This window comes from Sphaeramia orbicularis, chromosome 14 (genome assembly GCF_902148855.1).
Source record: "Sphaeramia orbicularis chromosome 14, fSphaOr1.1, whole genome shotgun sequence".
Classification (NCBI taxonomy): domain Eukaryota; kingdom Metazoa; phylum Chordata; class Actinopteri; order Kurtiformes; family Apogonidae; genus Sphaeramia; species Sphaeramia orbicularis.
In genome coordinates this window covers 37,520,808-37,533,320 of record NC_043970.1, presented here as the reverse complement: position 1 = coordinate 37,533,320, position 12,513 = coordinate 37,520,808, and the positions used below count along the sequence as shown (strand labels likewise).

At 39.1% G+C, this 12,513-nt stretch overlaps 1 protein-coding gene across 4 annotated transcripts in view; it reads right to left on the bottom strand.

The window, feature by feature from the left end:
- The window catches only part of robo3 (roundabout, axon guidance receptor, homolog 3 (Drosophila)), a 161,409-nt gene that overhangs the window by 28,402 nt on the left and 120,494 nt on the right, over positions 1-12,513 (bottom strand). For all 4 annotated transcript variants that reach the window (XM_030154745.1, XM_030154746.1, XM_030154747.1 and 1 more), the window contains 7 exons: positions 10,483-10,651; positions 8,583-8,749; positions 8,367-8,488; positions 7,178-7,394; positions 6,518-6,642; positions 4,425-4,608; positions 672-920 (listed from right to left, as the gene is read on the bottom strand). In XM_030154745.1, the coding sequence (XP_030010605.1) occupies positions 672-920; positions 4,425-4,608; positions 6,518-6,642; positions 7,178-7,394; positions 8,367-8,488; positions 8,583-8,749; positions 10,483-10,651 (1,233 nt within the window). The remainder of the gene's footprint in view (positions 1-671; positions 921-4,424; positions 4,609-6,517; positions 6,643-7,177; positions 7,395-8,366; positions 8,489-8,582; positions 8,750-10,482; positions 10,652-12,513) is intronic.

Below are 12,513 nucleotides of genomic sequence, written 5' to 3'. Positions count from 1 at the left end.
AACCCCCAGAATCACAAGCCCTCCCCATAGTTTTCACACAATTTATCAGTAAATACATGTTTCTGTGCGTCAAAAATTAAATATGTGGTGTCCAGCTGAGTGGACATTTTTGCAACTTCATGAAAAATAGGTTCATACGATTTTTTTTATTATTATTATTTTTTTTTATGTATTATTTTTTTTACATTTTTTAAAATTATTTTAATAATTTTTTTTTTTTCAGAAGAAAATTTTCAATCACATTGTTTTTTTCATGCCTAAAGAGGAATAAAAACTCTCAGGAAAAAAATTTGATTAAGGTTCTCATAATTCGTGCATGAAAGGGTTAAAGCAATCTCAATGTTTACACTTTTTTGGTTCAAAGGCTGACATCACCATACAGACATGATTATATCAGGACACGCCCAGATATGCTGACATCAGCACATGCATAGACATGATGACATCAGCTGGATCGATGCTAAAATAAGCTACAATAGGTGCGAGGGGCGGGGTTTGTTGTGCATTTGTTTATTTACCTTCCGTGTTGTCATCCATTTACACACTGAAGATTTTCTTTGCTAGTGTTAGGCTTAGTCTTAAATCACTAACTGCAAAATGAATATTGAACACTTTGGCCTGCCAGCGGTCAGCGGTACATATCCGAGGTCATAACCCCTCCTCCCCCTCACCTGCTGGCGTGTAAGCAAAGGAGGCCGTGTAGTGGCTCAGCTCTTTTCTCTTTTTGCGCCGGCAGTAGATCCAGACGCTGAATCCCATGAGGATGACCCAGCAGGCTCCGCCGATGCCCGCGATGAACGCCGGCTGCTTGACCACGTCTGTAATCTGTTCGGCCAGACTCACACTGCTCTCCTCGCCGCCGTCGCTGGTGCCGCTACCGCCTCCGTCGCCTGGCGTGGAGGGCTGTTCAGCTGGCAGTTCTGCAGGAAGGAAACAGGAGGGAAAGCAGTAGAATAAGAGGACAAATAGAGGAGATACAAGAGCAAATAGAAGCAACACATCAGAGGTGTCAAAGTCATTTTATTTCAGGGGCCACATTTAGCCCAATATGAACTCAAACGGGCCACAGCAGTAAAATAATAACAGTGGAAAAATAAAACTACATAATGAAAATGTTTACATCTGCAAACTATCCTTTAAAAATGTGAACAACCTGAAATTTGTTAAGAAAAATAAGTGTAATTTTAACAATATTATGAATCCATTTATCACTTACACATGTGCATTACAACTTACAGATCACGCTGGATCTATAAATGCACAAACATTTCATTAAAAACATAATATTACTTCTAAAACAGGGGTCTCAAACATGCAGCCTGGGGACCAAATGCGGCCCGCCAAAGGTTCCAATCCGGCCCGCGGGATGAATTTGCAAAGTGCAAAAATTCCACAGTCAAGGCTGTCAAAGTCATTTTAGTTTATTCCACATACAGACCAATATGAGTAAAATAATAGCTTAAAAACCTACAACAAATAATGACTCCATATTTTCTTCTTGGTTTGATGTGGAAAAAATAGTATTACATTATGCCTATAAATAATGACAACTTCAAAGTGCACAAAAATAACATGAAATTATGAAAATATTTACATTTACAAACTATCCTGTAACAATAAAATGTGAATAACCTGAAAAAATATGAACAACCTGAAATGTCTAAAGAAAATTGAGCACAATTTTAACAATTTTCTGCCTGTTACTAAGTGTTTAGTGTCTTTGTAGAGCTGATCCATAATGCACATGTAGAAATGATGAGCTGAGGCATATTATTGATAAACTTGCACTTATATTTCTTGAGAAATTTTAGTTTTTTCAAGTTACAGGGTGGGGAAGCAAAATTTACAATGAACATTTAGTTGTTTTTTCTCAGCAGGCACTACGTCAATTGTTTTGAAACCAAACATATATTGATGTCATAATCATACCTAACACTATTATCCATACCTTTTCACAAACTTTTGCCCATATGGGTAATCAGGAAAGCAAACGTCAAAGAGTGTGTGATTTGCTGAATGCACTCGTCACACCAAAGGAGATTTCAAAAATAGTTGGAGTGTCCATAAAGACTGTTTATAATGGAAAGAAGAGAATGACTATGAGCAAAACTATTACGAGAAAGTCTGGAAGTGGAGAAAGCAACAAAAAACGCACCAAAGCTTTTATTAAAGCTCTCAAATCCAAAATCCTAAAGGATCCAGCCAAATCCATGAGAAAAATGGCAATTGAACTTGAGGTAGACAACAACACCGTTAGAAATGCAGTAAAATATGATTTGAAGATTTAAATTCTCATGACTTTCAATAAACTAATTGGTCATACACTGTCTTTCAATCCCTGCCTCAAAATATTGTAAATTTTGCTTCCCCACCCTGTATTCACATCTTTTTTGCTTGGATGGTTTATAAAAGTAATTATTTTCATAATATAATGTTTTTTGTTTTTTTTTTTACACTTCAACAAAGACAAAAATTTGGAATTGTCATTATTTATAGGCTATACGTTATTATTTTACTGGTCCGGCCCACATGACATCAAATCAGGCTGAATGTGGCACCTGAAAGAAAATGAGCTTGAGACCCCTGCTCTAAAATGTCTTATTTCTCTAAAGACATTTAAAGTTGTTCATATTTTTTCAGGTTATTCAAATTTTTTGTGAAAGGATAGTTTGTAAATGTAAACATGTTCATGTAATTTTACTTTTTTTACACTAAAACAAAGGGAAAAATTTGGAGACGCCATTATTTATAGGTTATTATGATAGTATCTTATCAGTTCAACCTACTTGAAACCAAAATAAAGTTGAATGATTGTTAATATCTTCAGTGGAATTTCACAAATTCATCCCACAGGCTGAATTGGACCTTTTGGCGGGCCTGTTTTGGGCCATGGGCCATATGTTTGACACCCCTGCTATATATAGTGTAGTTGTTGACTCAAGGTTTGGTACTATAACACTTAAAAATATGCATTTATAAACTGAAGGTGGGATCAAAACAGTAGTTACAAGTACTAGTACAATGACAAATAAAGATAGAGGCTTTATTTATCCCTGTGGGGAAACTGATTTTCTGCATATTCATAAGGTTTTTCATCACAGTACCACACTTCAACAACAGATGCACTGTTTCATATTCACAATACTCACACAACATTTCACCAGTGGACATTTTTATACTCATTTTCATTTCCACACATCAGCCTGAGCCAGACCAGCTGGACATCCTGGATGCATTACATGTTAAATTACTTAATGGCTTGTGGAACGAATGGAAATTTGGATCTCTTTTCAATGAATAGAGGGGGGAAATATTCCCCCAGATGGCAACAATACAATTAAAGTAACAAGAGGCTGCCACTTGACCCTCACAGTGTTGTTTTGCCTTATTTATGTTTTTGCCCTGGTAGATGCCAGCTACCACATACTGGCTTTTTCTGAGCCTCTGTAGATTTGTCAAATAGATGATAAGGTAAGGTAAGGTAAGGTAAGGTAAGGTAAGGTAAGGTAAGGTAAGGTAAGGTAAGGTAAGGTAAGGTAAGGTAAGGTAAGGTAAGATAAGATAAGATAAGATAAGATAAGATAAGATAAGATAAGATAAGATAAGATAAGATAAGATAAGATAAGATAAGATAAGATAAGATAAGATAAGACAAGATAAGATAAAATAGGATACTATACGATAATATAAGACAGGATAAGATACAATTAGATACAATAAGATAAGACACTATAAGATAAGAAGATAAAATAAAATAAGATCAGATAAGATAAGATAAAATAAGATAAGGTAAGATACTATAAGATAAGATAATATCAGACAAGATAAGATAAGATACTATAAGATAAGATAAAATTAGATACAATAAAATAAGATAAGATAAAATAAGATCAGATACTATAAGATAAGGTAAGATAAAATAAGATAAGATACTATAAAATAAGGTAAGATAAGATAAAATAAAATAAGATAGTATATTATAAGACAAGATAAGATAAGATAAAAAAAGATAATGTAAGATACTATAAGATAAGATAATATAAGACAAGATAAGATACTATAAGATAAGATAAAATTAGATACAATAAGATTAGATAAGACAAGACACTATAAGATAAGACAAGATAAGATAAAATAAGATAAGGTAAAATACTATAAGATAAGATAATATAAGACAAGATAAAATAAGATAAGATACTATAAGATAAGACAAGATAAGATAATAACAACAACAAGCAAGTGCAGAGAAAAAGGCAGGTAGAAAAACCCACAAACGAGTGAAAAAAATAAAAATATAAAGGAAAAAATAACAAACTGACAATATGGTCAAACATCTACAACTTTACTCCAGAAAACAAACTTTATTATAAGCAAGTATGTGACCTTTTTGTGGGTCATTCTCTTTAGATCCGTTGTGGACTTACTGATAAGGACCGACACTGGTTGACTTCGCGTGCCGATGCCGGCGCTGGTCACCGCTGCCACCTCCACCTGGTAGAGGATGCCGGGCATGAGACCCTTCAACATGGTGGACAGTGTGTTGCCGTCCACAGTCCTGTTGATGTAGTAGCGCGTCTGGTTGTCGGTGCCGCTGCCCACGCACCAAACCTGTTCGGATACGCAGAGTTAGCATCTGGACCGCAATGCGTCTGTAAAACTCTGAGATATCTGCATGTCTGTATTTCTAAGTCGTGACTATATTTGCATTTTCACTGATGAAACAGCCGAGTTTGGGGCTGAAATATCTTATATGTTTAAAACTACATCAAAGCTGCGCCAGACATTCTCGGCTTTAAATTTACAGAAGTCGCTGAGCTTGACCAATAACCAATGCAGTCTCTTCTCCATCTGAAGTCATAAAAACACAGCCCTAAGACCTTTTTTCTCCTTTGACAAGACTCTATCTCTGTATGTGTACTGAGTGAACAGAATGTAAGGTCATCATGCTGGAGATGCAGTCTTTTTTTAGCAGTTTGCAACTTCGTTTTGTGAAAAATCCTCCAGCACTTTGGGAACTATAGCATGACTTTTCTCTGCAGCTAAAATACTACAGATCTGCTACAGTAAATCTTATTTGCATGGACATTTTGTGCATTGAATCCTTCTTGCAAATTTTGCTAAAAGGCACACTGATGCGGCGAGTTTGTTCAACATGTTTTTTTGGTTTTTTTTTCGCTTTAACCCATAAAGACCCTTTGCTACTTTTGTGGCAGTTCCGAAATGAATTTTTCTCTTAAGTGATTTATCACCATATGTCATAATATTATCCTGTATATTTTGCGTTTTTTCAGTGAAAATCAGGTATTTTCCTATATTTAATTTACTAATAATATACTTTATTTGTCATGATGAGATTACATTTGAGGGTTATTATATCAAAAACAGAGAAAACTTAAGAAAAACATGACTTTTTCAGTCAAATCTATCAATAACTGAACATAAATCAAATGTCTCCATGATCCAACTCCATGGGTTTTACTGGTGAATCAATGTTGTAGAAGATGACGGTGTTTCTACGCCCACTACAGAGCCTCTGAACGTTCAAATGTGTCATATCTGATGACCATGAAAAGATGACAAACTGCATTTTACACCAATTATTTACATGTATTAAAGGGTTCATATTTTCCTAACCCCACTTTTATTAGTCTTTGGTTCATTTATTTGTGTATTTGGACCCTAATAGTTCATAAAGTTTGAATTTGAACCCTCCAGGTGCTGCAAAGCTATCTTTAAATTCATTCCGGCAAAAATCAAGTGGATTTCTACAACCTGTTTTAATTCCTGCTGAATTTGTTACATCTATAAATAGTTACGTCACGACATTTGCACATATAAGGTCAAGATTTCTGAAGAACATTTCTCTGAGTAGCAGCAATTGTAGACCATACTGAAAATATGTCTTAACTTCGAGCTGATTACCTAAAATGTTCAGTTGTTGGCTGAACGAGACAGAGTAGCACAGCCAACAACCTGGAGAGGGTGGGGTCATGTGCATTTAAACGGCCAGCGCTCAAAACGACCTTTCTGGTGTCATTACTCAGAAATAGGGTTGAAGATGGATCTGTGGAGTTGAATTAATGAAGAATTCCAACCCAAGCATAGTATTTACAGTTTATGTAGACCACAGGGAAATGTTTTAAAATGCATAATTCCGTTTAAAAAAGCAAAATATCACTCCTTTAATAGGATTAGTGGTTCAGAAGTTATTAACCATTTTAGTTCAGTAGATAGTTTTGGTCGTAGGTGGCTGGTTAAATAGTTACGTAAAATTATCTCTAATAATTTACTTTGATATGTATAAGGCTCAAAAAACTACTTTTTGTCTGTTTATGTGAAATAGGTTCTAACATATTGATAGGAGTAGTGGTTTTTAAGTTATTAAACATTTTAGATCAGTAGATGGTTTCGGTCACCGGTGGATATTTGGGTCTTTATGGGTTAAGATGAAACATAGACGTCGCTCTCAAGTGCTTGACATTCTGTTTCTGACTTAACTCCAGTGAAGTGTCTTTACCCTGTACTCCTGGATGATGCCGTTCTGCATCTCGCTGGGTGGAGGCTCCCAGGAGACACTGATGCTGGAGCTGTTGCTCAGCTTTACCGTTGCCACTGTAACAGCTCTCGGCGGGGCACTGGGGACTTAAGGGTTGGAGAAAATATGCGTCCTTTCATCAGCATACTCATCGTGAAAACACTGAACAATAAATAACTGTGAGTAAAAATAAAACTGTAGAGAAAAAAAAAGATAAAGAGAAGCAGGGAAGGGAAGTTTTGTCAAGTGATTTAAAGAGTAATAATGTTTATTTCCAGGTAGCTGCTCAGGCGGGTCGACGGAAAGTCTCGACAGTGAGCGCTGAAGGCAAAAATGACAGCTCCCTTGTTTTTAATCTACACTTAGATCAACCAATATAAATCCGCTGACACCCTCAGGTGATGCATAATGTGAGGCTGAGTTTAATGAAAATGACGATCAATATGAATGAACCTAAATTGAGGAGGATATAAAATTAACCCCGAAATGAGATGAAGTTACTGATATTCACACGGTGTCAAACAGGCTAATGAATAGCAATTTTAAAGGCCAAAAAAAAATCAAGAAGTTCACGATTCTTTATTAAGTTTCCCAGTGTCCATACACGTCTCAGACTGAATGTCGTTTTTACACATTCATTACCTTCCTCTGGCGTCCGAACCAGTAACGTTCGACTGTCCTTGCCCTGGAATTCGTCGAAATAGGGTCGGATTTTTATTTCATACTCCGTCCCTTTGAGCAGGCTGGTGAGGACGGTGCTGCGCTCAGAGGGGGCGTTGATGTCCTGGAGGAGCCAGTTTCCCCCGCTGGGTCGGTAGAAGAGGCGATATCCCTGAACGTACTGAGACTGACGATCAACCTTGACGAATTGAGGGCAGCGTTAGGGGAGAATGGGAGAAAAAAGAAGGGAGAGAGGAGAGGGAGTTGAATTGAAAGAGGTACATTTTCCCTTTTCTTCACCCTCGCTGAACCTTCAAACGCTCCACTGGAGCCTCTGTAGAGGTGCTATCGAACTCTGAATTTTGCAGGTGTAAATGCAAAGTTGGGTTTCCACAGAAAAGATGCTCAGTCCAGGCTCGTCTTACTCTAAATCAGGGGTGTCAAACATTCGGCCCGCGGGATGAACTTGGATAGTGTAAAAATTACACTGAAGATATACCCTACCAAGAGTGTTGAGCTAGTTTTGGTTCAGGTTCCACATACAGACTATTGTGATCTCAAGTAAAATAATAACTTAATAACTTATAAATAATGACTCCAAATTTTCTTCTTGGTTTAATGTGGAAAAAATATGTTATGCCTATGAATAATGCCAGCTTAAAAATTTTCTCCTTGTTGTAGTGCAAAAACTAACAAATTATGAAAATGTTTACATTAACAAATTATCCTTTAACAATAAAATGAGAATAACCTAAAATGTCTCAAGAAAATCGAGTGCAATTTTAACAATATTCTGCTTGTTACTAAATGTTTTGTGCCTTTATAGAACTGATCCGTAATGCACACATATAAGTTGAGGCATAATATTGTTAAAATTGCACTTAATTTTCTTAAGAAACTTCAGTCTTGTCAGATAATTCTCATCTTTTTTGTTTGGATAGTTTGTAAATGTAAATATTTTCATAATTTAATGTTTTTGATTTTTTTTTCGTTTTGTTTCTTTTGCACTAAAACAAAGTGAAAAAATAGGAGTTGTCATTATTTATGAGTTGTTATGCTACTATTTTTTTGGTCCGGCCCACTTGAGATTAAACTGGGCTGAATATGGCCCCTGAACTAAAATGAATTTGACACCCCTGCTCTAAATAAAACAAAAGTTGGAGCTACTCACAGTCCAGGAAACACGAATGGATGCCGGTGATAATGTGACGGGCTCCTGGAGCTGAACCGCCACCTCCCCCAGCTCCCTCTGCACCTGCCTGTGGTCGACCCCCTGACCGGTGGGGCTCACATCTGACGGGAACACGGATATTCACTTCCCTTTAGAGAACTGCTGATGGGTATTTTATGATTCCGAACACAAATCATGTTTTATTCAGAGACTGACCTTGCGTGCGGACGGGCTCGGAGATGGGGCTGGGGTCGCTCAGGCCGTAAGCGTTGACGGCTCGGACGATGAACAGGTAGATGGTGTTCGGGAGGAGGCCCGTTATTGTGTGCGTCTCCATCTTGACCATGTCGGCTACAGTCTGCCAGGTGCTGCCGGCTGATTGGCTATTGAAGAAAAATGCAGATTGAACAAGACAAGTCAACACCGCTGTTTCGCTTTTACTTTCATTTTGCTTGACACAGCTTGCTTGCCGTTCTATCGACATTTCTTCAACATCAAAACATTCCTGTGCATGAGATGTACTTCATCTGATGTATCAGTCCACAGGGGAATTGAAAAATCAAACATATTTCTTTGTGTCACCGTGGAGAGGCAGCATATAAAAGGCTGTGTGAGTTTCATACCGCATACAAAAGTGCTTTGCAATGCTGATCTGATGTGCAGCCACACAATTAACCAACACATAAGAAGCTCCCCAGGCAAGAGCAAGTTCTATTTTTGGCTTCCTCAAATATTCTTATCTGGTAAACAATAGCAGATGCGAACAAAGTTGCCCAGTTCAGAGACATTTGTACAGGTTACAGGATCTCCTCCAAATGATACAATTTGCTATCCTGATGAATAATGTAATGAAGCTTGTACGAATACGCAGCTGCCAACAGGAAATGAGGGCATGTTCTCAGCCTTGTGGCACTCCCATAGATGCATTATCCTGCCAACCCTCAACCCCATTTTCTCTTGCTCCCTTCCCTCTTGTTTTCTCTGTGAATTTATTGTCACCTTGGCGGAGCAGCAGTCACAAAGGCCTCTCTAGCCATTTGTTTGACACTTTTAGATTTTTTTCCCAAGGGTAACATGGGGGTTTTGGGTGAAGTAGCTTCAGTACCCATCTGCACACTCAGACTAGACGAGGACGTACAAACAATGTATAAACGCAGGTCGCCTTGAGCTGCATTCAAGGTAACTTTTTTGGAATAAATGGCTCCAAAAAAGACTCCAGCTTCTCAAGTAGAATACAGATTATACCATCATACACTAAATAAACAGCAAAGCTATTACATATTGCATATGCACACAAGCCCCAACCTTTTCTCTTCCACCGTGATCCTCCAAACAAACCTTAGCACCTCAGGCAAGAAAATGTTATTGCAAACATCCCAGCGGCCCTCTCCAGCTGCTTTATAAAGAATCAGTTTGCGTTACTTGGAAACGCTCTGCTGCCGCCATGGGCCACGGTGGACGTCTGGATCTGATTAAGCTCTGCCGGTGTTCCCCTCTTTATTGAATTGGAAGGACACATTTCCCCATAACGCTGCCTATCTTCATCTGGAGGCCCGTTTCCTCTTTCCACCCATCGAGCCACCCACCCTTGCTGAACAAAATCAACTTTTCCCCTAATTAATTCAAGGCGGCCTTGCTCTCAGGTGACATTACCTGAAGGTTTCTCAGGTTCATGAGGAGAGCAAAGGGGCAAAAGAGAACAAAAGGATGAAGAATTGCTGGTAACTGAACTTTCCTGTTCGGGAGGGGTTTGGACATTTTCTTTGCCCGTTATCCATTTTATTCACTTAAATGTTCATTTACAGTCAGCACCAGTTTCTGCAAACTGTGAAAAATGGCACTTTTCAGATTTCTGTGGAGGAAGGTCTCTCTAAATGAGAAATATTCAGACAGCTTTTAGCGTTACAAAGGTTTTAAACTGTCTGGATTTCTATGAGGAATTTGGCAAATTTATTCTGAAAAATCAGGATGTGGCCTTAACTATTCAATAACGACGACATATTTCTGATGAAAATTGTCCCTGACTAGGAAATATGACTGCTCTGATAAGCAAATATAAATAGAGTGGAATTCTGTTTCAGTCTGCAGATTTTCACATGTTCCTTTTGGAGCTCACCTGAAAGCCTCGATGATGTAGGAGGTGACGGCCGCTCCTCCCTCGTGGGCGTTGGGTTGCCAGGTCAGTGTGACACTGTTCTTTGATACATCTGTGACTATGGGTTTATGTGGTGGACCTGGCAACTGAAACGGCTCCGTGGCCTGAGCTACCGATGCCTCTGCACTCTCTGGATGTTCAGGGTAAAGGGAGGACACAAAAATGAGGAAGAGAAAGTTAGAACAAGAAGTAAAAGTGGAGAGGGGGTGTTCAAGCACATTTGATTAACTGGTAAAGTCTGCTCACACAGTTTCAGAAGCTACTTTGTGTAATGCAGCCAATACCGGTGGTACATTTGCATCACAGTAGCTGCAGGCTAAACTCCTCACTTCTAACAGAGTCAAGGATTTTGCTTTTCATGGCAACTATTAGATCTCAGCGAAGAATTACGCCGCTAATAGTCAAATAACAAACTTAAGTGGCCTTAGAGCAGCTTATTAAGTCGTTACGTCTTCATTTAATGTCACTAATGAAACCTTTACAGCTTGACATATTTTATGAGGTAATGTGCGTTAATGTGTGATGGTTTGTGGAGAAAATAAAAAGGCCACAGCTTTTGATTCAATTTATTATGCTTTGAGCTACAGGGTCGTCTGACACTGCTCCGTGATTATATGTGGAGCTTGACCTCAGCATCCTACTATATAATGCACGTTCTGTGTCCGACCGTCTGATCGATGTCCCGATGTTGCAGCACAGGAGGGTATTTGTACGGGTTTTCCTCAGCCTTCACAGGCCCGATCGCCGCCAAACTCGCCAAATGAATAGAAACATTACCTGACTATCTACTAGGCACAATTTTATGTCCGTATTCAAATGTTGTGAGGTATGCTGGGCGATTTTAACAGGGTCCCAGCTCACAAAAGACCGGGTCCCTGCTAACCTCGGAACAAGTCCGAGCTCACCACAGACAGGGTCCCTGCTAACCTCGGAACAGGTCCGAGCTCACCACAGACAGGGTCCCAGCTCACCACAGACTGGGTCTCAGCTCACCTCAGACCGGGTCCCAGATCTCCTCGGACCAAGTACGAGCTCACCACACACCTTCAACTCGCCAAATGAATAGAAACATTATCTTACTGTCTACTAGGCGCAATTTCATGTCTGTATTCAAATGTTCTGAAGTATGGTGGGCAATTTTAGCCTCTCATGCTATCGTACAATGGCACCAGTGTTTTTAATCTGCATTTATGAAAAGACCTGGGGCCTCATGTATAAAGCGGGCATATGCACAAAAACCTCGCGTACGCCCCTTTCCACACTCACGTTCAGATGTATAAAGAGTGAAATGACCATGGGAATGTGCGGTCCTCCACGCCAACTCCATAGCTGGCATACGCACGTTTCTAGTGCTTTTGAACCATTGGCGACACTTAGCGGTGATACTGGGAAACTGTTAATAATGTGAAAAAGGTCATTCCTCTGATTGATGGGCACATCGGAGATACACAGATGAACAATGAACGCACTGGCATGTCATCCTACTGCCAGAGCAGCACATCCACCACCAGAACCAGACCCTGGACCAATCAATGCCCATCCTAGACATTAAGCAACAACCATATAAAGAGACAAGGACACAAAATTCACTGGTTGATAAATACATTTAATGTAGTGTTAACGTCTGTGAGAACATTTGTAAGTCGGTCCAGTCGCTCACTGACGCAGCCGATTGTTCTCACGATGTCCTCTAGTGACTCGGGTGACCCATGCTGGTCTGATTGGCATCAGCAGCTGGCTGTTGGTGGACCGGAGGATCAGCTAATGCTGGGGAGGCAACAGGAAGCCTCTGTGACAGGAGGTTGATACTGCATTTCACCATCTTCTGTCTCATTGTTGGAAAATAATAATTTGAGTTAGGGATGCAAATTATCGATCTATTAATTAATTGTTAGTTGGTTGCCATTATTGATTGATTAATGATTCATTGATAAGCGGCGATTTTCCTGAGAACCTGAATTTCTTTTTCGATACAGTCTATAAAAATTAAAG